Source organism: Leuciscus leuciscus (assembly GCF_965113295.1).
Source record: "Leuciscus leuciscus genome assembly, chromosome: 22".
NCBI lineage: Eukaryota > Metazoa > Chordata > Actinopteri > Cypriniformes > Leuciscidae > Leuciscus > Leuciscus leuciscus.
The window spans coordinates 12,962,507-12,989,693 of record NC_138746.1 but is presented as its reverse complement, the minus strand read 5'-3'; the positions used below and the strand labels follow the sequence as shown (position 1 = coordinate 12,989,693).

General features: G+C 37.9%; 1 protein-coding gene across 8 annotated transcripts in view; it reads right to left on the bottom strand.

Annotated features, from left to right (window-relative positions):
- Window positions 1–209: 209 nt before the first annotated feature.
- Window positions 210–27,187, bottom strand: part of sorbs1 (sorbin and SH3 domain containing 1) — a 58,757-nt gene continuing 31,779 nt past the window's right edge. For 4 of the 8 annotated variants that reach the window (XM_082153579.1, XM_082153575.1, XM_082153574.1 and 1 more), the window contains 13 exons: window positions 19,355–19,404; window positions 16,474–16,646; window positions 11,111–11,196; window positions 10,316–10,480; window positions 10,131–10,177; window positions 9,885–9,999; window positions 9,660–9,785; window positions 8,857–9,051; window positions 8,115–8,663; window positions 6,743–6,841; window positions 6,051–6,235; window positions 3,079–3,185; window positions 210–2,891 (listed from right to left, as the gene is read on the bottom strand). In XM_082153579.1, the coding sequence (XP_082009705.1) occupies window positions 2,824–2,891; window positions 3,079–3,185; window positions 6,051–6,235; window positions 6,743–6,841; window positions 8,115–8,663; window positions 8,857–9,051; window positions 9,660–9,785; window positions 9,885–9,999; window positions 10,131–10,177; window positions 10,316–10,480; window positions 11,111–11,196; window positions 16,474–16,646; window positions 19,355–19,404 (1,965 nt within the window). In that variant the 3' untranslated portion in view covers window positions 210–2,823. Of the gene's footprint in view, window positions 2,892–3,078; window positions 3,186–6,050; window positions 6,236–6,742; window positions 6,842–8,114; window positions 8,664–8,856; window positions 9,052–9,659; window positions 9,786–9,884; window positions 10,000–10,130; window positions 10,178–10,315; window positions 10,481–11,110; window positions 11,197–12,663; window positions 14,352–16,473; window positions 16,647–19,354; window positions 19,405–27,187 lie in introns of those variants that run through there. The other 4 variants (XM_082153581.1, XM_082153577.1, XM_082153580.1 and 1 more) reach the window with 3 other exon arrangements.

The following is a 27,187-nucleotide window of genomic DNA, read 5'->3' as shown; positions in this document are numbered from 1 at the left end:
AAAGAAGTACTGTAACAAATGTATTGATCGTTTTTAGAAAATTATTGTAAAGTGTTTCGTTGTGAACTGATGAGAAGATTGTTAGGTAGGCCTATAACGGAAATATTAGATTATTATTTCATTAATAAATAACAGTGTCCACATGAAATGATCACGGCTGGCATTTGCACAGGCAGCACATCATGACAATAAACAAACAGGGTCAGGCAAAAGCTGTAATATTGTTTATTAAATATTGCATAATGAGGCAATCACAGCAGTAATAGTGTTTTAAATTTATTGTAATTGTAACAGCACTGCAAATAAACAAAAACAAACCAAAAAAATGCAAAATTCGCCTCTGCATACAGACCACAAAGTAATAATTAAACATTACACATCTCAGGTGTCATCTCACACTCTTCAATCAATCATGTGATTGCGGTAAAGAACTCAGTAATTGTCTTGTGTGACACTTGGGCCAAAAATGGTACTCTTTAAACGTCCTTAAAAAGTAACATGTTTACCTCAAGGCAAAATAATAATAATAATAATAAAATGAGGCACAGTTCAATGAAGCCATGAGACAGAAAGGCATTTCAATCCCAACACAGTGTCAGAATCACTCGTTCATTCATATGAGACGGCCTGTGTTACGCAAGTCTCTGTGCTTTCCTAATATTCTTCATTTAATATAAACTGTAATATTTATAGAGGTTGCTGTAACTTCAATCACTTTCATTCATTTATACTTTACATATTTACAACTTAGAATAGGAAAACTGTGTGTGAATTTCGACTTTGTTCACATCCAAGTTAAAAGTTTCTCAGAGCACTACATTCAGATATGCTACGCTATTTATTATATAATGGTTCAAAAGGCCAAAACATATATCTTCAAGTTCATATTCCATATAGAGATCGCATCTATTTCAATTCCTCATTGATCTTCTATGTGATTACTTCTTGACAAAAGTTTTAGCAACAGCCACCGGTTTAAAAAATGAAAAATATGTCATCTAGATACTTTTAATTACTCATTTGTGTCCAAATGATCTTTTCCTAATTCTTGTTTTGAGGGAAGGCTGGTAAAGCGAGTCGCAGACGAGGCGACCCTCATGCTCTCTAGCAGCACGTTCTCTGGCATTATATGGAATGGACCGTATAAAACTAAAGGGGAGATTCAAAAAGACACAATTTTCATCGGAAGAAATTCAAACATATATCTTCAAATTTGCCGTTCTACTTCTCAAACGGAAGCAAAAGCTAGTCTACAACCTGGAGTAGATGTAAACTACATTCAGTTAAGGAAGACCACAAGCTAATGAAATGAACACAACGGTCCACGTGTAACGTAGCATCCTCTACTGTGAATGGCACTTTGAAAATGAGGTACGGCAATCTTATATACGGATCATCCATTCCCAACACGCAACCATTTTACCTGTCATAAATGTCACTGTCAAATGGTACCTGGGTTAAGATGTTATCGAGGCTCATGTTAATGGAGGTAAATACTGCGCCTCAGACTAATAATACACTCTTCAGAACAACCGATTCAAAAATGGATGACTGAAAGAGAAAAATATGCATCACTCAAGCAAATAAATAGTACATTTTGAGTCAAAGCATCAAAGTAAGTTCTGATCCGTTTAGTGGGGTTTAGCTGTAGCCCTTCACCTCACTGCGAAGCGTTCAAACAAAGCTCGTTTCTTTTCGCTACTACCAATTAAAAAGCTTGTTAGATCTGGAGTTTCTTGAGTTGGTCACTCAATCGTAATTCTATTACCAGAAATGTTGGTAACACTTTACAACAAGGTATCATTTGTTAACAAATGATATGATAAACAATACTTCAGCGGAATTGATTAACCTTAGTTAATGTTCATTTCTACATTTACTAATGCATTATTAAAATCAAAAGTTGTATCTGTTAACATTAGTTAATGCAATGTGAATTAACACGAACAAACAAAGAACATTAATAAATACTGAAAAAATATATTGCCCAGTTAGTTCATGTTAACTAATGCATTAACTAATGTTAACAAATTAGAGCTTATTGTAAAATGTAAAAAATCTGAGAGTACAGTAAGTGCTGTGAAGATATCCTCCCGAACACGACTAACACTAACCTTAACATTTACATCATTTTGATGTCTACAAATGGCTTTGCAAATACTAATGTTGCTGTCTCATCGTTTAAGCCCTCATTGGATAGAAACTGAAATCATACTCTTTATAAGAGTGCTCCATAAATCAGCATTTCCTTTTAAACGAAACGGGAGTGTAAATGGTAATATAAACACTTTTTAAAATGGCTAAACTTAACTTTTAGGATCCTTTCACAGTTTCTCTGACCTGTAACCCTTAACACAGACACCTTCGGGTGCTTCCAATAAACTGTCGTCTCTTACTGCCACACTGAAAGTCCATCAAACATTTATAGCAAAAATAAATTGTAGAATCTCATGTTTTTCAGTAATGTCAGGTATGTGATGAAGTTAAAGTATTTTGCGCTGTACTTCAGTACAATTCGCAGCTGTAAACTTAAACACCTTTTCCCAGTCTGATATTATATATTAATGGCTTTTAGCATTTTCAAAAACAATATGAAATAATAAATGGTAAAGACCTTAATTCTTCCTTTAAATCCTTCAGTGATTCAACAAATGCTGCCACTGTAGTACAGCTTCACTGACATGCCTCACACCTTACTGATCACATACCTGGACATTTATCTGGGAAAGACCACATTTTGGAGGGGAGGAAAAGTCTTAAGGAGGACTTAAGCATAGTGCGAGAATCTCTTCATATAAACCTCATTTCTTTAACTGTATTATGTCACAAATTAACAGCTTTCACATAATTTCCTGGGAACGTGCCGAACTGTTTCGTCCTCTTAGATGTACCTGCACAGAGAAACCAATACATGCATAAGAGTCTGGATACAAATAAAAGGAAAACTCCAGAACAACAGAGCTCTGTAACACTAGCTGAGAATAGACTGATTTAGTAGCGCTGTAGTTTTGTATATATGGATTTAGTATGAGAGAGATGACTTTATGGAGAATCAACACATTGATCAATAACACATACCCACAAACCAGCCATCATCGCATTTCTCCATGACATTGACCAGGTCTCCTTCATGTAGCTCCAGCTCATCTTCATTCTGAGGCATGTAATTGTACAGAGCCTGAAATCTACACAAGAACACAAAACATCATTACACATGGAGGAGGAAGCGACAGCACAAATCACATTGTATTGACTAAATGTAAAAACATATTTCAGTTCAGTTTAAATGGAAATAAAGTTAATGGCCTTAACTTAAAAGCACTACACACAATTTTGTCTGTCTGACACAATTATATATGTCACACTGCACATCTGGCAGAGCACCATAGTTAGGGTTCAGTGTGCCTGCAGTCAGACACCCTCCACAGTAACATGAAATACAGTTATTGTGTGTGCTGCAGTGATGGAGTACTCGAGTCCTGGACTCCGACTCGAGTCCCTATTCTCTGGACTCGAGTCCGACTCGAGACTCTATTCTCTGGACTCGTGACTTGACTTGGACTCGCGGACTGATGACTCGTGCTTGGACTCGGACTCGAGGATATATAAAATCGGACTTGAGCATTCATCAAATGAATGACGTTGGATGAAGTTTCTGACCAAATAGGTAATAAAATTTTGATGTAAGATGTTACACTTTTCCTGTTTCGGGCTCCAAGACCGGTCGGGATCTCTTTTTCGAACAGAGAGAAAGCCCTGGCCGCGCGCGCACTCACCATCTTCAAACAACACGAGCGCTGTCTTGCATTTAACATTTAAAGAATGAAGTTTCACGTAGAGAATTCTGAGATTTTTTCTCCTGAATTACCGCGGGGTGTGAATTGTTCTAAAAAAAAAACGTTTGCATTGTCTTCTCTGAAAAGCGTTCCGCACATTCAGCTGACATAAACAACAATTTCAATAAATGAAAAAACCTATCCAGTGATGAAATGTTTTATGTGTTGACACAAATCTTGTGCGATGTCCTAAACTGCCGAGATAATCTCATAACGCGTGCCGTAGGCTACAGGTCCATTAATGACACGTCCGATTCGCGAACTAATGACTCCTTTGAACCGACTCACTTTAATGGAATGGTTAAAACAACTGTCCATCTGTTCAACAGTGAATTCACGAGACGTCTGAATCGGTGTATAACAAATCTGTAACACTTTACAATAATGTTCCATTTATTAAACTCTAGTTAACTACATTAGTTAACATTTACTATTAATAAACTGCACTTCTACAGCATTGTTAAAGTTTATTTCAACATTTAGGCTAATAATAGCCTACATTATTGAAATCAAAAGTTTTTAACACAGTGGTGTCATTTTTGTTTAATGTAGACTTTCTTTTACAATTATGTCAGCTCTTTAAAGGTGCCAGAGTGGAGAAATGTAGGCAGTCTTGAAATATAACACAGACTTGATGACTCGACTTGGACTCGAACACTGGGGACTCGAGACTCGACTCGGACTCAGGTAATGGTGACTCGACTCGGACTCTTTGGTGACTCGGACTTGGACTCGGACTCGAACACTGGGGACTCGAGACTCGACTCGGACTCTGACTCGACTACAACACTAGTGTGCTGTATGAAAGCTTCATAGATATAAGTGTGTGGTAGATATAAGATATAAGAATAAGTGTGTGTGTGTGTGTGTGTGTGTGTGTGTGTGTGTGTGTGTGTATATATATATATATACATATATACATACATACACACACACTGTATATATAGTTGTGTACAATTTTCAAGCTTTTTATTCCTCAAAGAATCCTGAAAAAAAATAATTTGTACACAACTGTACATTAATAATAATAAATGTTTCTTGAGCAGCAAATCGGCATATTAGAATGATTTCTGAAGGATCATGTGACACTGAAGACTATGAAGTAATGATGCTGAAAATTCAGCTTTGCCATCACAGGAATACATTACATTTAAAAAAAGATTCAAATAGAAAAGTTATTTTAAATTGTACAAATATTTCGCAATATTATTGTTTTTGCCATATTTTACATCAAAGAAATGCAGCCTTGGTGAGCAAAAGAGACTTCTTTTAAAAACATAAAAAAATCGTATCGATCCAAAACTTGAACGGTAGTGTATATATATATTAAGCAAGGCTGCATTAAATTGATCAAAACTGACAGTAAATAAGACTTCTATTTCAATGAGATGCTGAACTTTCCATTTATCACAGAATCCTGAAAAAAATCCCAAAGACAGGAGTAATGACTGCTGAAAAAATTCAGCTTTGCCATCACAGGAATACATTTCATATAAAATATATGATATTTATGGTATATGGTATTTTAAAATGTAATACCGTTTCACAATATTTCTGATTTTACTGTATTTTTGATCAAATAAATGCAGCCTTGGTGAGCATAGTACAATTATTTGAGAGAATTGTATTTTTTCAATGGGAGATTGAAATTAACATGAACAAGTACTTTGAAGACTATAATGCTTAAAGTCGACATGAAATCAAAATTGAACCTATTTACTTTCTTAGCGCATATTACTAGTCTTGTGGTTAACAATTAATCCGTGCAAGTTAAGACACAGAAAAAAATTGTTTGCCGTGGTAATCTTTAATCAAAGTCTGAAAAGTTACTTCCGGTCTGGAATGGCGGTCCCTCTCTGATGACATAGGCTTGACGGCTTGGGTTGAAAAACGCTTAACCACTCCCCTCAAACCGTTAGTCTGCTATGAGCAGAGATGGAGAGGAGGAGCGCTAAAGTAAAACTCTGCCCTCTGTTCAATATTCCGTTTCACTGGGAAATGCGTCACAACACTGGAGAAAAGTCGTTTGCAACTTCCGGTTCACGGGGACTTTAACATTTAGCATCATTCAAAACTCAGTGTTATGCATCTGTAAATATGGTTTCATAGTGCAGTCATGTAAGGGATGTCCTGCCTATTTTTTAGGTGCATGTCAGTGAAAAGCACAGGTGCATCCACACAGAAATACACAGAGGTTCTGTAGATCATACTTACATCCCACAGCTCATGCGTCCAGGCTCAGGACTGCTGCTCTGGGACAGGGGTTGCTGGGAAATGATGAGAGAGTGTTTACTGGGAGGAGGCAGGAGTCGGTGGGCGGAGTCTATAGGCCGTGACAAAGTGCTGCAGTACCTCACTGAGGTCTCTGCAATATTCATGATCTCATTACATACTGCCTCCTATTGGTGGAAGTGGGTCGGCACAAGATGTAGCCACAAACCAGGAAGTAGGGTCAGTCATTCAGATGGAAATTGAGTTTGAGGAAGGGGCAGTGTGGTTAGAGAAGATAGTAACAGGACAGAAAGGAGGGAATGTCCATTAATACCAGGAAAGCCGGAAGGGATGGTAGTGTCCAGAGGATAAGCATGGAAGAGTGAGACAACAGAGTGAGTGCATGTGGAAGGAGTGAAACATACGCCACAATCATATAGGACAGGTTCACTTGCAGGGTACAGAGGTGTCATGCATTATGTGGGTGAGTTTCAGGATTAGATATCACATAAAATAAAACATTGAGGTGAGCCTAATGATTGACTGTGATGCGTCTCATAAGGGTCTGATAATCAGTACAGAATATTAAACTGCACATATTCACCATTCAAAATCAATACAAATGACATTTAAAAAAAAGTATGGAGCAGTATGTGCATCTAAGAGTAATTATAATGTCACGAAAATGTATTTACCGTAAATGAATTGGCATTCATGTTGTTGTCTTGGATGTCAAACAGCATGACAGGACTTCTTGAAGATCGCCCGTAATATTCTACATCATTTCTTAATGGCTGTGGGGGAAAAAAGAACATGAATTAAATAATCTGCCTCTTTTTAAAACATGTCAGTGCACAACGGTTCATGGTCATCCCTGAGGTCTGGGTTCAAGTTTGAAATAAGTATGCACAAACAACAGTACAGTTGGCATTTGATCCGTCCATTTCTATTTTCCTCTGTGCAGAGGACGCCAGTAAAACCTTACAGTACATCAAACACATAATGAACGGGAAAGAGACTGTGAGTTAGTAGCAGTCGCCACATTTCCTATAAAATATCAAACAATCATTAAAACAGTGTCACATCATGCTCGGATGCTCCTTCTATAATTCTAAACGTAACTTATACACTAGCATTCAAAAGTTTGGAGAATTGGTAAGCTTTAAAAAAATTTATAAAAAATTTTTTTTTTTTTTTTTTTTACTTTTGTCTTTGCTCAATAAAAGTGTTCATTTCTTTAAAAAATTTAATAAAATCTCCCCAAAATTTTGAATGGTACTTTAAACATAACTTTTTATAAGCTAGCACATATTTTCACTTGAACATAGATAAAAAACTGGAATTCTTCAAGCAGTTACATAGAATTAACCAAATACTATTAATATAAATTAGGGCTGTCAATCAATTTGATTAATTAATTAATCATTTAATCAAGTAAAACCGCAATTAATCACATATATCAATATTTGCTAAGAAAAACCTCCAAATAAATCACCAAATAGACATTATAGAAAGAGGCTTTAGAAGTCAAAGTATCATTTATTTTCTTATCAATGAATATAAAACTTTCACTGGCCTACAGTCCACAGCAATGCATCCTTCTAAGTGTAGGGAGGCACGATTAAATTCAAATTATTTTTTTATTTAATTAATTTGACTAAATTAACAAGTTACATTGACTGTCTTAATAAATCTGTTATTTTTACATTTCTCTCTTAAATTTTAATTAATTTCAACATGCCGTTTGGGTTTGACAGGGTAATCAAGTCGGTATACACACTGTGTAATCTCTAGATTTGTATCAGCCATGCATCATTTGAAGAAAAAAAAATCAACAACCAAGCTTCATGCTAATCATGTTAGAGGTTCATGCAGCGGTTTCTTTTTTAACTGTGTTTCTCTCAACAGTGTGAAAGCCTCAAGTATAACTCAATAGCATAACCAGATGGGTCAGATATTGTCCCCTATTGCAGCCTGCTAGATCTATAACTCGTGCCAATGGAAACGGAACTTAGTCATCTTATGATGGGCACCTTGAACAAACACACCACACCATGCAGAAGATACCTCTGCTGGGCTATAGTTCCTGTTGTAAGGAGCCTTGCGGAGGCTGCCAGCCCTGTCTATTTCAGACCCATCCCCTTCCTGAAACTCCTGATCCAGCCTGTTGCCCCTAGTAAGCCAACCCTCAAGCCCAGCACCCCCACAGGGACTCAGGCTGCGGGAGAGGCGGGGAGATGGTGGAGAAAGAAGGAAGTCCTCGCCTTGAGGTGGAGTGAAGGTGAGGAACGGGGTGGCCGAGCAGGGCCGGGGTGGATATGGCGGGGGTAAAGGAGACGAGGAAGGAGAGGCCATGGGGGAGATGCAGTAGGGGCTGCCGCTGATGGGAGGCACAGGACTGGCTGACATGGAAGGGGGCAGATATTCGCCCAAGCGGTAGGAAGTGCTTGGCAGAGGGGGGAGGGGTGGAGTGGGGGCGGCTGGGGGGCTGCTGCTGGTTCCGCCCACAGTGAGAGAAATCCACTCATTGGAGATGGCATGGACCTCGGGGGAGATCGAGCGGCGGGGAGACCGGGGGAGAGGGAGAGGGGAGGTGGTGAGCCGATTACGAATGGGCTTTTTGGAGGGCAAGGCCGGGTGTCAGGAGGAATAATAGAAAACAATAAAGAGGAAGGAGGAAAGGGAGAGGTGAAATGATGAAAACACTGTATGAGATAATCAATAAATAAAAACAAAAACAAATGGGAAAATGAAAGCGATAAGTTGAATAAAAATGATCTAAGGGACACGGATTTTGTCAGGTTTTTACCTGTGGAGAGGCATTTGTGCTCCGATGAGGTGACTGGCTGATAGGGGGATCAGGGTAGTCCACTCCATTTTTCACTCGGGGTCTTTTGTGCACCTCTATGTAGGTGACCGGGAAGATTCCCTGCCGGTTAGTGCCAGAAACTTTGCCTTCATACCAGTTCTCATCTACTCTGCGAATTAGTGTTATTCGCTCCCCCTACAGGCAGACAAAATATTTTGAATTAGCTCCTGCAGTCATAACATAGACAACAAACACACACACTTATTTATTTAAAAATAAGTTTTATTTTATTTTATTTTTTTCTGACATTGACTTTCATAATCTCTATTATTAATTTACATGTAACAAAATTGGCAAAGCAAAGTCTGATGCAGACATACATATGTGAATCCACCTGAATCTATAATAATTGTATTGATTAATTACTTATATTCACTGCAGTTTTAGCATATTTAACTCTACTGGCTGATGAATTTAGTTTTTTATTTTCAGTGTTTAAAAACCTTTTCAGCAAACTTTTCCTTAATACATTTTTTTTCTGTTTTTATTTTCTTCTTCTGAAAGCTTTCTACTTGTTTTGTTTCCTCACACTTTTAAAAGCGTTTGGCTTGACATTCAGCTCATAAATACATAAAACAGGCTGCTGGACAATGAATGATTTTTCCATATTTCTAAAATAAAAAGCTAAATAAAACATGTACTGTAATACTGATTTCTCTATCTCTTGTTGTTTGCATATCAACAGTGTTGACCGCTGGACTTAAGCGTAATCTTCATTAAATTACAGAAACAGTGTGAATTACCTTTCTGAAAGACATTTCAACACCAGTGTCGCCAGTGAAATTAAATCGAGCCATAGCCTCTCCATATTCCAACACCTGGACCGGAGCACTTTTTTGGGGCTGAGCCTTTTCTGTTGGCGGCAAGAGCTGGAAAAACAGCATAACAGAAGTAAAACATGTTACTTCACACCTGAAAACTCTTTTAGATACAAAAAAATGTAATACTAAGTGATAAAAATAATGTACCTCAACGTAGCTGCGTGGAAAAATCCCAACTCTTCCATGATGTTCTCCCTCAAACCAGTTCTGATCAACTTGCCGGTAGATGTATACAATATCTCCCTTTTGAAATGGTAGTTCCCTGATTAAGGGGAAACAGAATGTGGTTAGACTTGTATAATGTAGAACTCTACATGTCAAGAGACATGCTGATATTTACAAACACATGATGATCTCATTAGCCTCCTTAGAACTGAATTGTGAGACACTTACTTTAAACTTTCTGCTCTGAAGTCAAATCGCGCCAAAGCAGGAGTTCTCTGCAGACAATAAGAGGCCATTAGCATCATTTCTACAGTAATGAATCTTTTATAATCACAGCAACTCTCTTTGTCACATAAAAAGGCAGTCAGCATCAAACAAGATCGTTTGAAGCATAACGAGAGAAAATATGTCACCTCTATGGTTTTTCTCTTCTCTTTCTCATTAATAACCAGCAGGTCGCCGAAGCGGTCATTAGTAATGAACTGCTGATGAGTCACAACCAGCCCAGCGTGTCTCCGAGCGGCTGTGTCTGCCTCTTCCTGCTCTCGCTTCAACCGTCTCTGCTCTTCCAGAATTTTCTTTAAAAAGAAACAGGCTTTTAATTCACTCATTATGCCTATTACAAATTCACCACATTGTACAGCAGCAAAATCAGTCTCCAAAAAACATGCTTTAAAATCCACTACATGTCTGTTAAATTACTCATGACCAGAGGACCCATAGATCAGCACTTGTATTTATTCAGAAGATTATATTATATTATATATTACATTATATTATTTAAATTTACAAATGAATAAATATTTATCTATTTTGTTAATGTTAATACATTAGGGATATACACACATTAATTTTTTCTATTTTTCTCCAGTAAAAATATCTAAACAAAAATTGTGTAAAATAATAAGACGTTTTATTATGAAATATTTTGAATATTACATTTTTTTATTGTTTTATTAACAAACCTAAATAATTTAGTGTTAGATATATGCTTAAAAAACTATGTCCAAGGGGCAGAAAATGTAATTTATTAAGATAAGATATACTCTCTGAAAACAAGACAAGTCATATTATAATTTTTCCTTCTCAAGTAAATTTATCTTGTTTTAAGGATGTTTATAGAATGTTCCTGGAAAACAACATAAACATAGCAATTAAGAAAATGATTTGTTTGCAGTGTGAAGAAAATGTCAAAACAGATATGGCACCTCTTTATCTCCATAGCGTTTCCGGACAGTCTCGTCTGGGTTCTCTCCATGATCCCCGTGGCCTAATGGATGTGAGGAATCGGAGTCTGTTTAAAAAAAACATAGGATTCACTTTCTGTTGCCAAAATTACATAAAGTAAGAGTAAGTGCAATGATTCAAGTCAGTCTTGGCACAACACTTCATATCTCTGAAATTTCCATTTATAGAGCATGTCAATGGGATGATATAGACACATAGACATTCTGACATTCAAATATAACATAAGATGTTATATAAAAATATATAAATAAAATTACATGAACATAAAATGGCTTACACATCTTACAGTTTAACATTAGAATAGTTTATGCATAAAGCAAGTATTTTGAGATCTGCAGGATAAGTATAAGCCATGGTCAGTCAAAATTAAAAAGTTGCATGCATCAAAACTTAACATCATGAAAAAGTATGGTCAAAATACACATTTTGACATTCCTTTCAAAAATGTCTAGTGTAATATGTATAATGCAGATAAAAAAATAGAAAATTAAGTGACAACCACATAATAATAAACAAAACAAAAAACAATAGCCATTTGAATGCACTGGTCCTGATCCTTAGAGTAAAAACTGACTCTTGTTTCCACTATTCTATGAAATGTCTTCTAATTTCAGATCAAATCTGTGAAAGGCCTTGCAGTATGATGGAAGTTGTATGTGCATGAAACAATTTTAAATGTCTGTTTAATGTACCAAATGTATCTGTTCAATGACATTTGAGGCCTGAAATATTTTCTCAAGCTGACAAGAAGCTAAATGACCAAAAATTCCTCTCAGTTTCAACTCTTATCATTATTCTATGGTAGGGTGAAAACAGAACATCTGGTATGTAGTAATACTTGATAATGAATTAATGGAATCTGGCTTTTACAAAAGTAACATTATAGAGAAAGATAAAGGGATAGTCACCCCAAAATCAAAGTTCTGTTATATTTCCTCACCCTCATGTCATTTCAAACTTGTTTGACTTTCTTTCTTAAGTGGAACACAAAAGACAATATTTTGAAAAGTGGTAACACATTTCTCAAAAACTCTTCTTTTATGCTCCAAAGAAGAAATTTTAATGAATGACATGAGGGTGAGGAAATTATGACATTTTTGGGTGAACTGTCCTTTAAATTTTTGTAATAAACTTGAATAAAATTGTTTATACTGCATATATATCTAAACTTGTTTTATATATACATGATTATATATGTATATAATCTGACTGCAAGTCAATCATTTTATATTATACCACTGTTTATGATTCGATTAGATAATTCTCAACGTTTCATGGAATGCGTAGAAGATCATTCCCTCACAAAACAACTTAAGTGCGGTACCTTTGTTGTTTTGACTTAAATTTCAAATACACTTTTGCTTAAAATTAAGCATTAAAAATAAACACATAAGAATTGCTTATACTTTATTGAAGAATGCCTTGAAATCCCTTTGGAACAACAATTTCAGAACCCAGGCAGCTGAAAGGTTCAGTCACTGTTGCACTCGATGGGTGGTACTTTTTACCATGACTTTGTTCTGTTCTATGTCTGGTCATCGTTATCTGGACAATGTATTACAAAGGCAATAAAAAAATAATACTAAATGGCTGAAGTGAAAGTCTGAAAAAAAAATGAAAAAAAAGTGAAATAACACACTTAAACACAACACAACAGAAATATGCCAATCTGGTTACAAACCACACAAAGTTGGCCACACAGTGCACACGGAAGAAATGGAAAAAATAAAGTCACTCAGTGATGACAGAAGAGCAGACAAGAGAGAGAAAGGCTGGAGGAAGATGAGTGATCACAGACATAGTCATGCCCGAACATGAGTGTGGACAATCTGACACTCATGACACTCTCAATATAGCCACCTTCAGAGTGATCTTTACTGGCTTCTGAGCCCTCCACATCCATGAGGTCATCCGAGTTGCACCCCTCACAGGGAGAGCTCTCTCCGTTACTCAGCCTCTCCAGCACCTCCAAAGAGGACAGGCGTTGGGGAATCACAGGCTTCGGCCTGGCCGAGAAGAGGTCTCCGGCCACGGGCTTCATGGCGGAGAGAGCGCAAGTCTTTTTGGCCTGTTGACTGTGTAAGGACCTCCGTAAGGAGAAAGGGGCTGGTCCCATCAAAAGCAAGTTTCTTGGGGGAGAACATCTCTTCTCCTGCAGGGTGTTGGCCTGTTGCCGCTCGTGCCTGAGGATTGTGGTGAAACGTGTGTAGGAGGCCGGGCAGGTGCCTTTACACTTGCTTTGTTTGGTGTGGAAGGGGAAGTGATCATGGTGATGGTTACCTGTGGGTTCTGAGGTACAGCTGGAGGGCGTCTCTTTGGCAGCATCATGAATGCAACTGGTTTTTTTCTCCGATTTGCCCTCATTTTCCAAAGGTAAGTCAATTCTTGAGGTGTTCAGGAACTCGTCTGACATAGAAGCTTCCTCTTTGGGTGTTTGGGCCTCTGTATTCATGGTTGGACAGTCCTCAGTATGTGCAGGCTCTGGCATGACTAGAGTCTCAGCTGACAGAGCGGACTGGAGAAAGCAGGCCGGCACAGGGCTGTGGGAAGGGCTTGGGTTACTAGGGAGTATGGGCATCGAGGCAGAGCGAGTGGGCGCACAGTTCGAACGCTGAATGATGCGCTCAAACTCCATCACCCGAAAAGTGACGGCATCCCGGGGGATGAACTCAGTCCTATCCAGGGTAATGTCGCCCCCCGGCTTCTCGAAAAATGAAGCCAGGCAGCGGACACTACCGTTGGGGCTAGAGCCCAAAGAGCTCGGCCTCTGAATGTTATGCATGTTTCGATAGAGGGCAGAGAACTCAGCAGTGCTCCTCACAGATCCCACAACAGGTCCATTTTTATGAAGGTTCCTGCTCTCAGGTGAACCATTGCCCTTGCAGGCTGAATTTAACCTGTGATCGCCATTCTGTGTATCTCCATTCTGTGAGCCACAGGCCTCCGGATGCAGATCCTCGCAGCTGTGCGCTTTGGGCCGCTGTTGTGTCTGCTCGGTCCGTCTTTCCAGGCTCTCATCGGTAGAGGGCGATAACTTGGGCTTAAACTTGGAAGGAAGGATTTGAGGGATGCAGGCTTTGGTGGCCGACAAGGACTTTTTAGTCTTGTATTGAGAAGCTAATGCATTAGTGGCAAGAACTGAGTGAGTATTTACAGAAGAGCAGGGTGAAATCATACAGCCATTCCCACCTTTATAATCCACTGGCAGGCATGCAGGGTAATAGAACAAAGAGTGCATTAGATTACACTTGCAACAAGCACGAACACAACAGTATCACACAACTGGCAAATAATATAAGAAATGTTACATTAATTACTAAATAAATACTCCAACTTAAGTCTATTTTGTCAGTCCATTTTATCGAGAGCATTCAAGCAGGTTCAACTCTGAGTTTAACTAAACTTGAAGGCAATACATTGCCTTAATTTATATTTGGAGGAATCACGGCAGTACATCAAGTACTTATAAAACATCACTATTACAATGAAGCATGAAACTAAATATTAACTTTAATTAGCTAGTTTCATCATTTAACAGCTAATATAGAAACTATAAAAACTAAAAATATTAAATATAAATAATCTAATAATTTTTATCATTTGATTTTTTTAATATATATATATATATATATATATATATAAAATCAAATGATAAAAACTAAACTTAATTACTTGTACTAAAAAGAACATTTAAAAGAATAGTATGTTTGTAATACTTTATTGTGGTAATTCAGATTCAAATCTATCAGTATTAAATGGTGGAGACTGTTAAAGTCATTAATAAATCATATAACAACTAAAATATTTTACTCCTGGCAAACTGCAAAACAAAACAAAAATATTCAATGAGTCCTGTGTGAGCAGAGTTTCAAATCCATAAATGCTAGTATAGGCCTTGTTAAAAAAAAAGAAAGACTTTTTTTTTTTGCTGCTTTAACTTACAACTGACAATGAATCAAAATACTGTACCACTAAACTGCTAATTGGAACGTCTCCTCCAATATGCATGTGACATCCATAGTAATTCATTTGACCTGCTCAGTTACTCTTTTATGTTTAAAAACTATTTTAAAGAGTCATATGCGCTGAAGGACAATGCATCTCAAATTTAGGATTTCCTTTACTTGTGTTCTGACTTCCAATATGTTTTTTGGTCCAACCAATTGCACCATTTGTTTCCTATTGTGAAGGTTTGTCCAAATGTGCCGATATGCTTTTCTTTTTGATCTATCGCAGACTCCCCCAAACCGCTCCAAGACAGGCACTTGCTCCCGTTGTGGTCATTTACTTATGTAAGCACTACAAGTCTTGGGAATTCTCACCAAAGAAACCTGTAGTGTGCTGTGAAGTTACCAGCTGCTATCCACAGGAATTACAGGCAGATTGTTAATAGATATTTACAGTATACTGCCAAAAATGCAGCAGAAGCATGGTATAGATAGTAATGATTACTTAAAAGCAGGGGGGAAACTCACATAATTTGGATTAAACAAAATTTTGCAATGTGCTTTAATTCATATTTTTGTCTTTAATGATTTCTTTATACTCAATTATGCATTTAGAAGCATAACTTTATGAAGTCACAACAAGATACACTGCATTGTATATTCTGTATGCAAAACATGTTGCCTTGGAAAGTCAAAGCAGACAGAAACAAGAGTTAAAATAAGATCTTCACACAGTGGTCAACAAAGCCTTTGTCTAAACATGTGGGTCATGTTAACTATTAACGGATACAGTCATCATCCTCAACCCTTGTGCGTTCCGCTTTCCACCCCCTGCCGTCCCGAGCGGCCCATCCTCCGGGTCAAATGTGCTAGCATTCCATTCATGACCTCACTCTGACAGCTGACCCCCTCATACCTGACCACCCCTGAACATGCTGCATGTTTATCTCCTCTGCAGGGTGAGTGTCTACCATCAGATCCTCCTATTAATCTCTACGTCCACCCCCTTTCCGCACACCATGGCCCACTTCTAAAGCAGTTGGACACCCAACTGAGCCGAACCTCATGTGCCCATTCTGTCTAACAGGCCGGCGTCGAGTGAATGACTAAAGGTCAAACCGGACATCTGTTATGTGTCAACTGTGAAAAATGGCCAGCTTTAACAAAACACAGAAAGACAAATGAGCTGTGTTATTTGTGTGGTATTGTGAAGGAAGGAATGTAGAAAATGCTGATGAAGAGGGCTCAACGGGCAACAAATGGGCCAGCTTTACAATAATGTGGTATGATTTTAATCATATTTCGATTAGAAATCCTTAAACCAAAATCATTTCAAACCTGAATTAAACTTATTTAAAAACAGAGTGGAGGCCTACCTTTAGAAGAAGTGCTGGGGTGGCGCTTGTTAAGCGCTCTCAGGCCCTGCAGTGGGATGTCGCCGCCCTCCAGGACACTCTTGTAAGTGTGTCGATCACATTCTGGAGCTGCCTGCCCGCTGGCAGACAAGCTGTCCTTCTCTGCTTCACTGTCGCCTGCTTTACAGGTCGAGCTGGGCACAAATAGAGATATGAGGCTGTGACTTACATAAATCATCACATTCACGTGACATGTCTGAACAGAATTCTAGTGTCGTGTTTATACGTTTTTTTTTTGTTTTTTTATTAAAAGCAGATATGGAAAACATAAAATACAATGGAAAAACAATACTATAGAAAATACTTTGCCTTGGATTACTTTTAAAAACTGTAAATTGAAGATTTATTGAGCACACTAACTAAACCTGCTCATACTTTTGAAATATCTGGTGGAAAAAAAAGTGTTTATTTTTGTTATTATTTTTATATGCTTTAAAGTGATATATATTTACATTATTTTACTTATTACAAAAAAAAGAATGAATACATGATAAAAAAAATGATAATATTCAATTTACTTTTAATGTTGCTAAACAATTTAAAACTTGGACGTTTTTAGTCAGCCAGTGTTTGCTCTTTGATATAAATGGGACAGCGCCAGCTGCTCTGGCCCTTATCAGAACATTCCTCAAAGGCCTGTGTGGCATCCTTTAAAAAACATGCTTGAAGATTTCCACATGTAGCAGTTAGTCATATATACCTAAAGTATGTGCTTACATGAAAGTAAGTTGTTCTTTAAGGATGCACACCTTTAATAAGTTGTCTTTTGTTAGGTCTTCCGATATAATGAGCTGTAGTCTATGTTGGTATAGGGAAAATGAAAGTATATCATGCTTTCTTATCATTATGACTCTTTGCTGTATGCAATAAAGCAATAATATTGAGTCCATGCTATGTTTTCAGCAGACTATTCCCTACTGAAAAATAAAAATGCATGATGGTCTTAGTTGTTTTAAATTGGTCTAGCTGGTCTGACCAGCTTACAAGTGCCCAAAACCCCAAACCAGCCCAGTCTGACCAGAATGAGACTGTTTTTCCAACAGGGTTAACACACCAAACTCACATGGCCAACATGCTAAGTGATTTGAGAGGGAATTTATCCATCAGACAATGGTCCTATACATCGGCGGCTCTTTTTCGGAGGGAATCATATTAACAGTAACAGTTATAGTTTTGGGCTGTAACAGCCAACTCGCCAATAAAATATTAAGGGCCCCAGAATACTTTCTTGGAAACAATAAAATACCCATTATTCAACAAAAATTATGTGTGCATACAAGACACTGTTCTTGTGACTCCAGCTTTATGAATTATTCCATTGTACTGTACACCTAATAAAGTCCCCAAGAATGACATGACCATTGGGATGCTTTCCACTGGAGAAGAAGTGAGCACACGTCATTCCAGACGCCACTGGCTCCAAACTCAGGAACCTGAGCAGCTGCCTGACAACTGCTGGAGCGGAGATGGTCTTACCAGATTTATCTGACCATCAGTAAAGCTGAAGTATTTTCATGCTGTTCAGCTCCTTTTCAAGGATCTGTTAGCCATAAGGCAAAACTATGTTTCTCTCAGGATTACACTTACACAGGGCTTGTCTCTCAGACATTCCTCAAGTCATGAGAGCATATTTTTGGTTTAGTGTTTTGGCTGAACACTAGTTGGCCTCCTGGTTTATCACTAAACCATGTGGCTTTTGATAAAACAATAAAGACCACATCCAAACATCACAAAGATCCTCACACCAAAGTGAAGACCGCTAGGCTAAAAGATGCCACAGATTCTTAAGAGAGATGTAAATACCACAAAAGATTCATTCTTTTGTATGTTTTACTGTTACATTTTTGGCAAAGGAAGCATGGAAAACATTTTAAACTGATTTAACTAATGAATACGTTTATTTACTGTTTAAAAAACGAGTTATGTTAAAGAATGCTTTTAAAGAAAGCTTACATGACATTAAATTTATTCTATTTTTGTTGCGCATGCTTTAGACGATACTTCAGATGTTTTTCTGAATCAAAATAATACAAAATAAATCAATGTTTTTTTTTTTTATTCTTCTATGCTTTCACTATATCTATATTTCTCCCTGTTCTAGCTTGTACTATTCTGGAAACTTTGTATCATATTGGCTCCTTAAGAAGAATCGCTTGTTGTATTCCTTATTATTTGCTTTGGATAAAAGTATCTGCTAAATCAATAAATGTAAGTTAATAAATGTTTTCTTTGTAAATTATATATTTATTTTTAAATCATATAATTAAATAATAATAAATGAAATAAATGAATAAATGAAAAAACATTTTGTTCAAATGTAAATTTCTTCAAATTTAAAGACATAATATGACTGTTATGTCAGTATTGTGAAGGCATGATCACGTAAATGCCACAGTGAAAGCTGTCAGTAAAAAATGACACTTTACTGTGTGCTTCACTAACAGCACATTCAAATTTGGGGGATTTCTGCTAACAGAATGGGTGGATGTTCGAGGTCTCTTATCTCTCTTAAAAACACATCCAGGCTTTATTTTCAGACACTAGTTTCACTAACATATCATCACAACCATCCGTGGCCTCTCCTCCACAAACGCACGCACACATGCTTACAAACATACATCACACGAGCGCCTACGCTGGACAGCCTGCATTGCAAATGGTCGTTCAGGAAACAGAAAAAGGAAACGAGGGAAATCTCCAGAGCCCCGTGACAGCTCTGCCTGATAATAGATGGCTGGAGAGCAAGACAGGCGCACAAACACACCCACATACAACAAGGCATACACCATCAGAAAATGGTGGAAAGGAACATTTGTGAGGGGAAAAAGAAGCATGGACTTACTATTGCTGGAGGTCGGAAGATGTTTCCAATGGGCTGAAAGAGGGGGCACTCTGCAACAAACCAAACAAAGAAGTCATTGATAGCTCCAAAGGCTTGACTCTCTGGCAGCTGGAAAGGGAGAAGGCGCATTAGTCAGTCAGGCTTGCGAACGTCTGCCGTGTCCAAAGCTCTGAAACTCTTAAGTCCTCTGGACGAAGCGTAGCGTGGAGAAGTAAGCAAGTATTTTGGCCTGCATGCAAGTTAGGGGGGAAAACAAGCGACTGGGAGCGAGGGGTGGGATTAGCAGGGGCTGTGAGGGGCGCCCATTTTGGGAGGGGGCTGTCAGCGCTTCCACCAATCAGCTGCTGTCTCTCACCGAGGCTCTCTTTTGTCTTCTATTGAGTCACTCTCATTACTGGCCGGCCAGACAGGGAGACAATTAACCAGCTGGTGCGGGAAGTGGGCCAAATTACATGGGCAGACAGAGACACACACACACATACACATACACACACACAAACGGATCTACACACGTATATTAAGAATATCATGAGCATCGGATCGGACATGCTGTACAAAATCACAGGACTGATATTATTAGTACGTCAAAGGAAGTTCACATAACGTGCGTCCAGTGCTGGGTAGTAACTGATTACATGTAATCTGGATTATGTAATCAGATTCCAAAAAGGAAGTCTTTGTAAGTATAGTACATTTTAAAACGCTTTTAATCACATTAAAGTTAGCTTTTAATTAATTATTTGATTAAATATCATTCACATATTATTTTAAACTAAAATATCTACTTGAAGTCTCCCTGAGATTCTCACTACGCAGGCAAACAAATGAAGTTTCTAGTGTTCAGGTATTGTTTTGTGTTTTTAAAAGTAATTATGTTTTCATTAAGCTTACATTTTTTATTATTTAATTAATTCGATTTCCACTCAACTCGCATATCCACTGCAGTTCCTTCACAACACCAGTTTGGGAAACCCTGACATTTAATGCACTTAATGTTTTTGATAATAAACAATAGAATACATTTTCTTTCTCTTTGTATTTTTTTATATCAATGCGCTGCACAATAATCTAATTAAAATTGATGTGATAAACGAGTTAGGTCTAAAGTAACCTAAAAGTAATAAAAAAGTTAGATTCCATAAAATGTGTAATCCAATAGATTTCGTAACTAATTACCAATTTTCATCATGTAATTTGTAATCAGTAACAGACTACAATTTGTAAGTAAATACCCAGCACTGCAAGCATTGAGTCAATAAGGAGCTGTTATTGCCAGGCAGCAACTCCCGACGGCAGATCAGAAAGAGCCATTCACTGCGACGGCTTGTACCCCCCCTTGCATTTGGAATGGTTTAGAGAAGTTTAATTTTAGGCTGCTGTTTCTGTTGCTTTTCCCAAAGTGCACGTCACAGATGGTAAAAATAGCATGACAGCACACCTCCAAAGACAAAAAAAAGCACAAGTGGTGTTTGCAAATACGATTGCACAATCCCAGCCTGCTGCTGTCCCTTTAGAGGTATGCCACATGCGTGCCAGCACCCCACGGCCCCCTCATCTGACCGACAGAAGAAAAGTTCAGCTCCTGACCGCAACATGCTCATCCCATTGGTTGCTGGGTAAAGAGGATCACGAATAACCTTCGCGAATGAATACAGGCTTTGTGTGAGAATATCGCTCTATTTATACAGCGTCATGTTCTAGAAGTTTTGTTTCCTGAGGAACACCCAGTGACATAAGCTGCTGTTACGTCTGCACAGCGACCTCTAGTATTTTTGTCCCTTTTTTCCATTCATACCATTTTTTTTCTCTCAAGAAAACAGCCGGCACAGCATCCCAAGAGGCTTTCGCACCAGACTTGGCTCAGATGCGAAGAATAAGCAAACAGGAAGCATGCATGAAAGCCTTATCTGAAGTGCCACGCATCTTAATCTAAATACTTGTGACAGCCAGTACAATACCTTAGTGTGATGCAGCTGTTAAAATGAGGAGATAAGAAAGTGAAATAATGCAATGAATTTAGAACACTGTTGCTGGCATTATAAAGTACAGGAAGCTTCATATACTACATCTGACAGAAGAAGAAAGTATATGGTGTAAAAAATAGTGTAAACAGACTAAAAAGATGATTTTGTTATGTCTATCATTAACTGTCTGTCAGAAGGACTAAAGGGCCCTTGAGTTTACAGAAAATACACTTACAAACAGCTACCGCAGTAAAGTCAGGACTGTTGCAAGTGAGATTTAAGCTGGGTATTTGAGATTCTTGACATGACCCATGGAGACGGTGGGTGAAAGTGACGTGCACAGTATGTCACAGAGGATACCGTTTCAAAGCCTTACGTTATATGACATGCCAACCAAAATAGAATTTCTCATATAAGGTGATTAACTTTAAAGGAAATGACATCTCAGTCTTAAAAGTAATAATGCTGAGACAGTATTCCTAGAAAATTTCCCATCGTCTCGTCTGGTACACGTCCATTTGTCACATCAGGGTTTACAGGGTCTAATTTCAGCACATAGGACCATTATGTCATTATGTGACTTTCTTTTATTTTTGAAACAAAAATGAAGATATGAAGAATGTTGAGGTAATAAAATAAAATAAAATAAAATAAAATAAAATAAAATAAAATAAAATAAAATAAAATAAATCATTCAGGTTTGGAATGATAAGGCTGAGTAAATGTAAATTTTTGGGTGAACTTTCCCTTTAAGATAAGTCACAATGTGCTAAATGCTCTTCCTAAAGAGGCCACCATAAAGATCAAGAGATGTTTACCACAGTATTTCCTAGGATGTAAATTCCTTTCCCCTGATTGTTAAGGCTAGTCAGTGGAACAGTGTGTTAATAATGTTTGCTCATTTTCATGTGCTAGTTTCCTAACAGGTGCAGGAGATGACTCAAGAAAATTTACAACTTTTCTATTATATAAATAGCATACAATGTGAGTGAGGGTGCTGTGCAACTTAACCACATGAGCAAATGGGGCTTATGTGCTCATTTACGAAAGTCTTATGAAAGTACTTTATATGCAACCTTTTTCTTTTGTTCTTTGATAAACTGCTATAATCAAAAAACTGATTCTACTGTACACAGGAACATTGTTGTGTCTAATTGAAACAAACACATAATGGATATGGACAGCTAGGCCAGTACATATGTCTCATTCCATACACAGGATATAGGAGATGGGCTGATTGTGTTTGTCACTGTCATAGAGTATGGCGTGTTAATCACTGAGGAAGCCAGGTCACATGCAGTCTCTAATAACCTTCGACCCACTTAGACACGGACACACACACGCAGCTTCATACTTAAAGTTGCTCCCAGATAGGAGTCAACAAGCACAACAAGTCTATTACTGGAACTTTTTGTGACAGTCTCATAACTTAAGATGGTATATAAGAAGAAGAAGAAGAAGACATTTTATTTATATAGCGCCTTTCCGTAACTCAAGGACGCTTTACATTGTACATTACAATACATTTACACACCCGCACACACATTACAATCCCATAAGGACACATATAGTCACATTATCCAAAATACATGTTATATGTTTTTAGCTGAGTCTTGAATGTAGCCACAGATGAGATATTACGAAGTTTAAGGGGTAGTGAATTCCATAATTTAGGAGCATTAACCTTCCACCTTCAGTAGACAACCGGAAACGAGGGATGGACAATAAACCAAGTTCAGCTGATCTAAGGGTCCGGGCAGGGCGGTAAGAGTACAGTAGATCAGACAGATATGGAGGTGCAAGACCATTTAATGCCTTAAACGTTAGAAGTAATACCTTAAAGTGAATATGGGATGCCACGGGTAGCCAATGAAGGTCATGAAGCAGAGGAGTAATGTGAGCAGAACGCCTGGTGGAGGTGAGAACTCTTGCTGCTGAGTTTTGAACATACTGTATTTTTTGGGGGGGCAGACCAAGAAATAGAGCAATGCAATAATCCAGACGTGATGTGATTAATGCATGAATTAAGGTTTCAGCATCAGCTAAAGTGAGAGAAGATCGAAGATGTACAATATTAAGAAGATGGAAAAAAGAGTTTTTAACAAGAGAAGAAATATGAGAGCCAAAAGATAGAGTTGAGTCGATTAGGACACCAAGGTTACGAATAGATGACGAAGGCTTAACATGAACTCCATCAATATCAAAGAACAGGTCCATCCTTTTGACTGAGGCAGCAGAGCCAATCACCAATATCTCAGTTTTTTTATTATTTAATTTGAGGAAATTCAGGGACATCCAATGCTTGATGTCCCTTATACAAGCAGTGAGTGAGTCAGGCAGGAATGGCCTATCGGAGTTGGTGGTAAGATAAATTTGAATGTCATCAGCATAGCAATGAAATTGAAGTCCATGCCTGCGTATGATGTCACCAAGTGTATATATATATAGATGATAAACAATAGTGGGCCAAGAACTGAACCTTGAGGAACACCTTGTGTAAGCGAAGCAGTGGCAGATCTATACCCTTGTATGGTGATATAGTACTTTCTGTCGCTGATGTAAGATATGAGCCAGGAAAGAGAGGGACCAGTGATGCCGATATCACAGAGCCGAGAGATCAGTATTTCTTGGCAAACTGTCAAATGCAGCACTTAGATCGAGAAGCATCAAGATGTTTATTAACTCTGAATCCACGGACAAAAGAATGTCATTAACCACCCGAAGAACAGCAGTTTCAGTGCTATGAGATGGGCGAAATCCTGACTGAAAAGGTTCAAAAAGACCATTAACATATAAATATGATCGCATTTGCGAAGCCACAACCTTTTCAAAGATTTTGCTTAAGAATGTTAAATTAGATATTGGCCTATAATTGTCCATATTTAGATGGTCAAGGCCTGTTTTTTTAGGAATGGGGGTCACCGCAGCCATTTTTAATTCTGCTGGGACAATGGTGGAAGCCAAACTACAGTTTGTGTTATGAAGGGTGCAACCTCGAGGACACATGTGGAATTCCTAATGGTAGAGGAGAAATAAGAGGATCTTGCATCGTTGAGGGCTGTACGGTAGTTGAGCAAATGTTCTTTAAAAGCCAGAGAGTGCACAATGAGTCCAGTTTTCCTCTATAGTCTTTCTAGGCGGCGACCCTCAGTTTTCATCGTTCGAAGTTCAGGAGTGAACCAGGGTGAGGCACGAGTAGATGGAACCAGTCTAGTTTTAACAGGAGCATGACTCTCAAGTATTTGAGAAAAAGCATTATTGTAAATACAGCAGATTTCTGACGGACAGTTAGATAGTAAACATTCTGACAAGGTTGAAGGCCTTATTGAAACAGAGAAAGAAGATGGATTCACAGAATTGATTTTATGATAGGTGAGCATTTTCTTCAGTGGTGATATAGATATTGGAAAACTAAAACCAGAAGTTTATGAGTTTGTGATCTGAGAAAGCAAAATCAGAGCCACTAACAAGAAAATTATATAAGCCAGATGTACACATGACTAGCACTAGGTATTCAAATGCTGCAACATCATGAAACTCGATCTTGGATATTTTAATAGTCTCAAGGCAAACTACAGCCAGCCCTCCACCTCTACGATGAAGACGCGGATGAGAGAAATAGATGTACCCAGGTGGTGTTAAAAGGTTTAAGTAGAAAATTGTAAAGCCATCTCGGGAAAAGTAATTTGATTATCGTCATCCAAAAAGACCAAAAAACAAAACCAAAAGTGGATACGCAACGACATGACCAGTTATGACCAATGTGACCCATACAACAATTTATTGGTTTAACTACGTTAGCCAGAACTACCTGTATATCGGATCCACAATCCACAGAAGGGAAGGCTACCCAACCATACCAAGGATTGACACCACAAAAAGATAAAGACAGTGGAGACTCACTGTATCAGATGTCGAGAGGGATATAAGGATAGGAATGGAGAGGACTCGCAGCCGATCTGTGTGACAGGATCACTGAGACTGCCGGGTCAGTTATCGAAAACTTTTTGAGTGTGTAAAGTAGTCCAGGAAATAATCCAAGAATGTCGATTCCCAGAAAAAACATATCCAAAAACAAGTCAACAACAGTCAACAATAGCAGACAGACAGGTACCAACGTGAAGCGGTAGCACAAGCACACCTAGCGTTCTCACACCGAGTCGCAGGTATGACAGTATGCATCAGTCTACACAAAGCAGGATGGATATATGATGGATACTATTGTTAATATTTCTAACACAAACAAAATATCTCAACCCTTTTTGCAAGAGTGTTTACATAGCTTTAGAAATGTGTTTAATTTTACTTTTTGCATCTGACTTTTTATGGGAATCTTACTAAGCCAATGAGAATTTCACACTGGCTCCTGAAACTAGAACTCCATGAGTATGTCATCATTGCCTTATCAACACAGCGAGAGGGCCGCATCAGTTGACTCAATACACCCGCTCTAAAGGGAGATGACTCCTCACTTTCATCTCTAAACAAGGAAATCTGGAAAGAGACAGGGACCTTCTATTAACTTGAGCCATGACGTTGATGTTCAGATTTATGAGTCTACCCATGAGGAATGCAGCCTGTGACTCAGTGACTCACACTCAAGGGTTTGGTTTCACTGTCAGAAGAACTAATTCTAAAGACTTGTCATACACAAAAGCCATGCATAGGCAGTAAGTGTAGGACTGGGTCATATATTGAATATTTGTGAAGATTTTTCTGGTGATCATTTTATTGTGCTTTTTTTCCTCTAGAGAGCATGTCATTAGACTAGTTTTGAGAAACCTTCTTGACCTGCAACAATGTCTTACGAGAAATTGCAATATAGTATCATATAGTATCATAGTATCATAAAATGATATTTTACACTATATTATATATTATACAACCTCTGATATTATACTATATATACACTACCAGATTTTTTGAATATGTTGAATATTCACTCCAGTGTCACATGATCCTCTAGAAATCATTCTAATATGCTGATTTGTTACTCAAGAAATATTTGTAATTATTATCAATGTTGAAAACAGTTTAATATTTATGTGGAAACCATGATAAAGTTTTTTTCAGGATTGAAAGTTCAAAAGTAACATTTATTTAAACAATTTTTTGTAACAATGTCTACTTTCACTTTTGATTAATTTAATGCGTCCTTGCTGAATAAAAGTTTTAATTTAACAATTTTACTAATTTGACTACTGTCACCCATGGAAGCAAATCACAGTGAGTTTCAAAAAAGAAAGGTGAAACAACCCGATCACCCTAGGGTGTATCATGGTACATGTCTCTAGGAAAATAAGTGTGAACGAATGTGCTATTTACTCACAGGTGTTGAGTTGATGACAACACTGCACAGGCTCTGTGCCACAGATAACATAGTGACGGCCTTCCTATCCCTCACTGAACCTAGTGACGGGAGGCCAGTGGTACTTTCCAGTGCTTTACTTAGTTAATGCGTCAAGGTCAGACAAAACAAGTTTACACTGCAAAAATGTAATCGCCATGACTGGATAGATACCAGCAGGATGTTATGCACTTTCGCATTAATTAAGGTGGATGTAGCAAATCTGACAACCAAGAAGCGGATGATGCTGAGGCCAATTTTTCAGTCAATATTGCCAGGCAATGCTGCTGAAAACAGGCAACAGCACAGGAGAAACAGTTTGGCTAATGTTGAGCATTATCTTTACCAAACTAGTTGCATCATCACAGCTTGCTGTCTGTTTCCAGTCTGGGCACTACATAAAAATGAATACTTTCTCAAAGTCATCTGTGTCAACACCTAGAATGAGTGGCAGATTCTCAACAAAAAAAGACTAAAAAAAAATGAGCGCTTTCTCAAGGCACAGACTTTTTTGTCAGACGA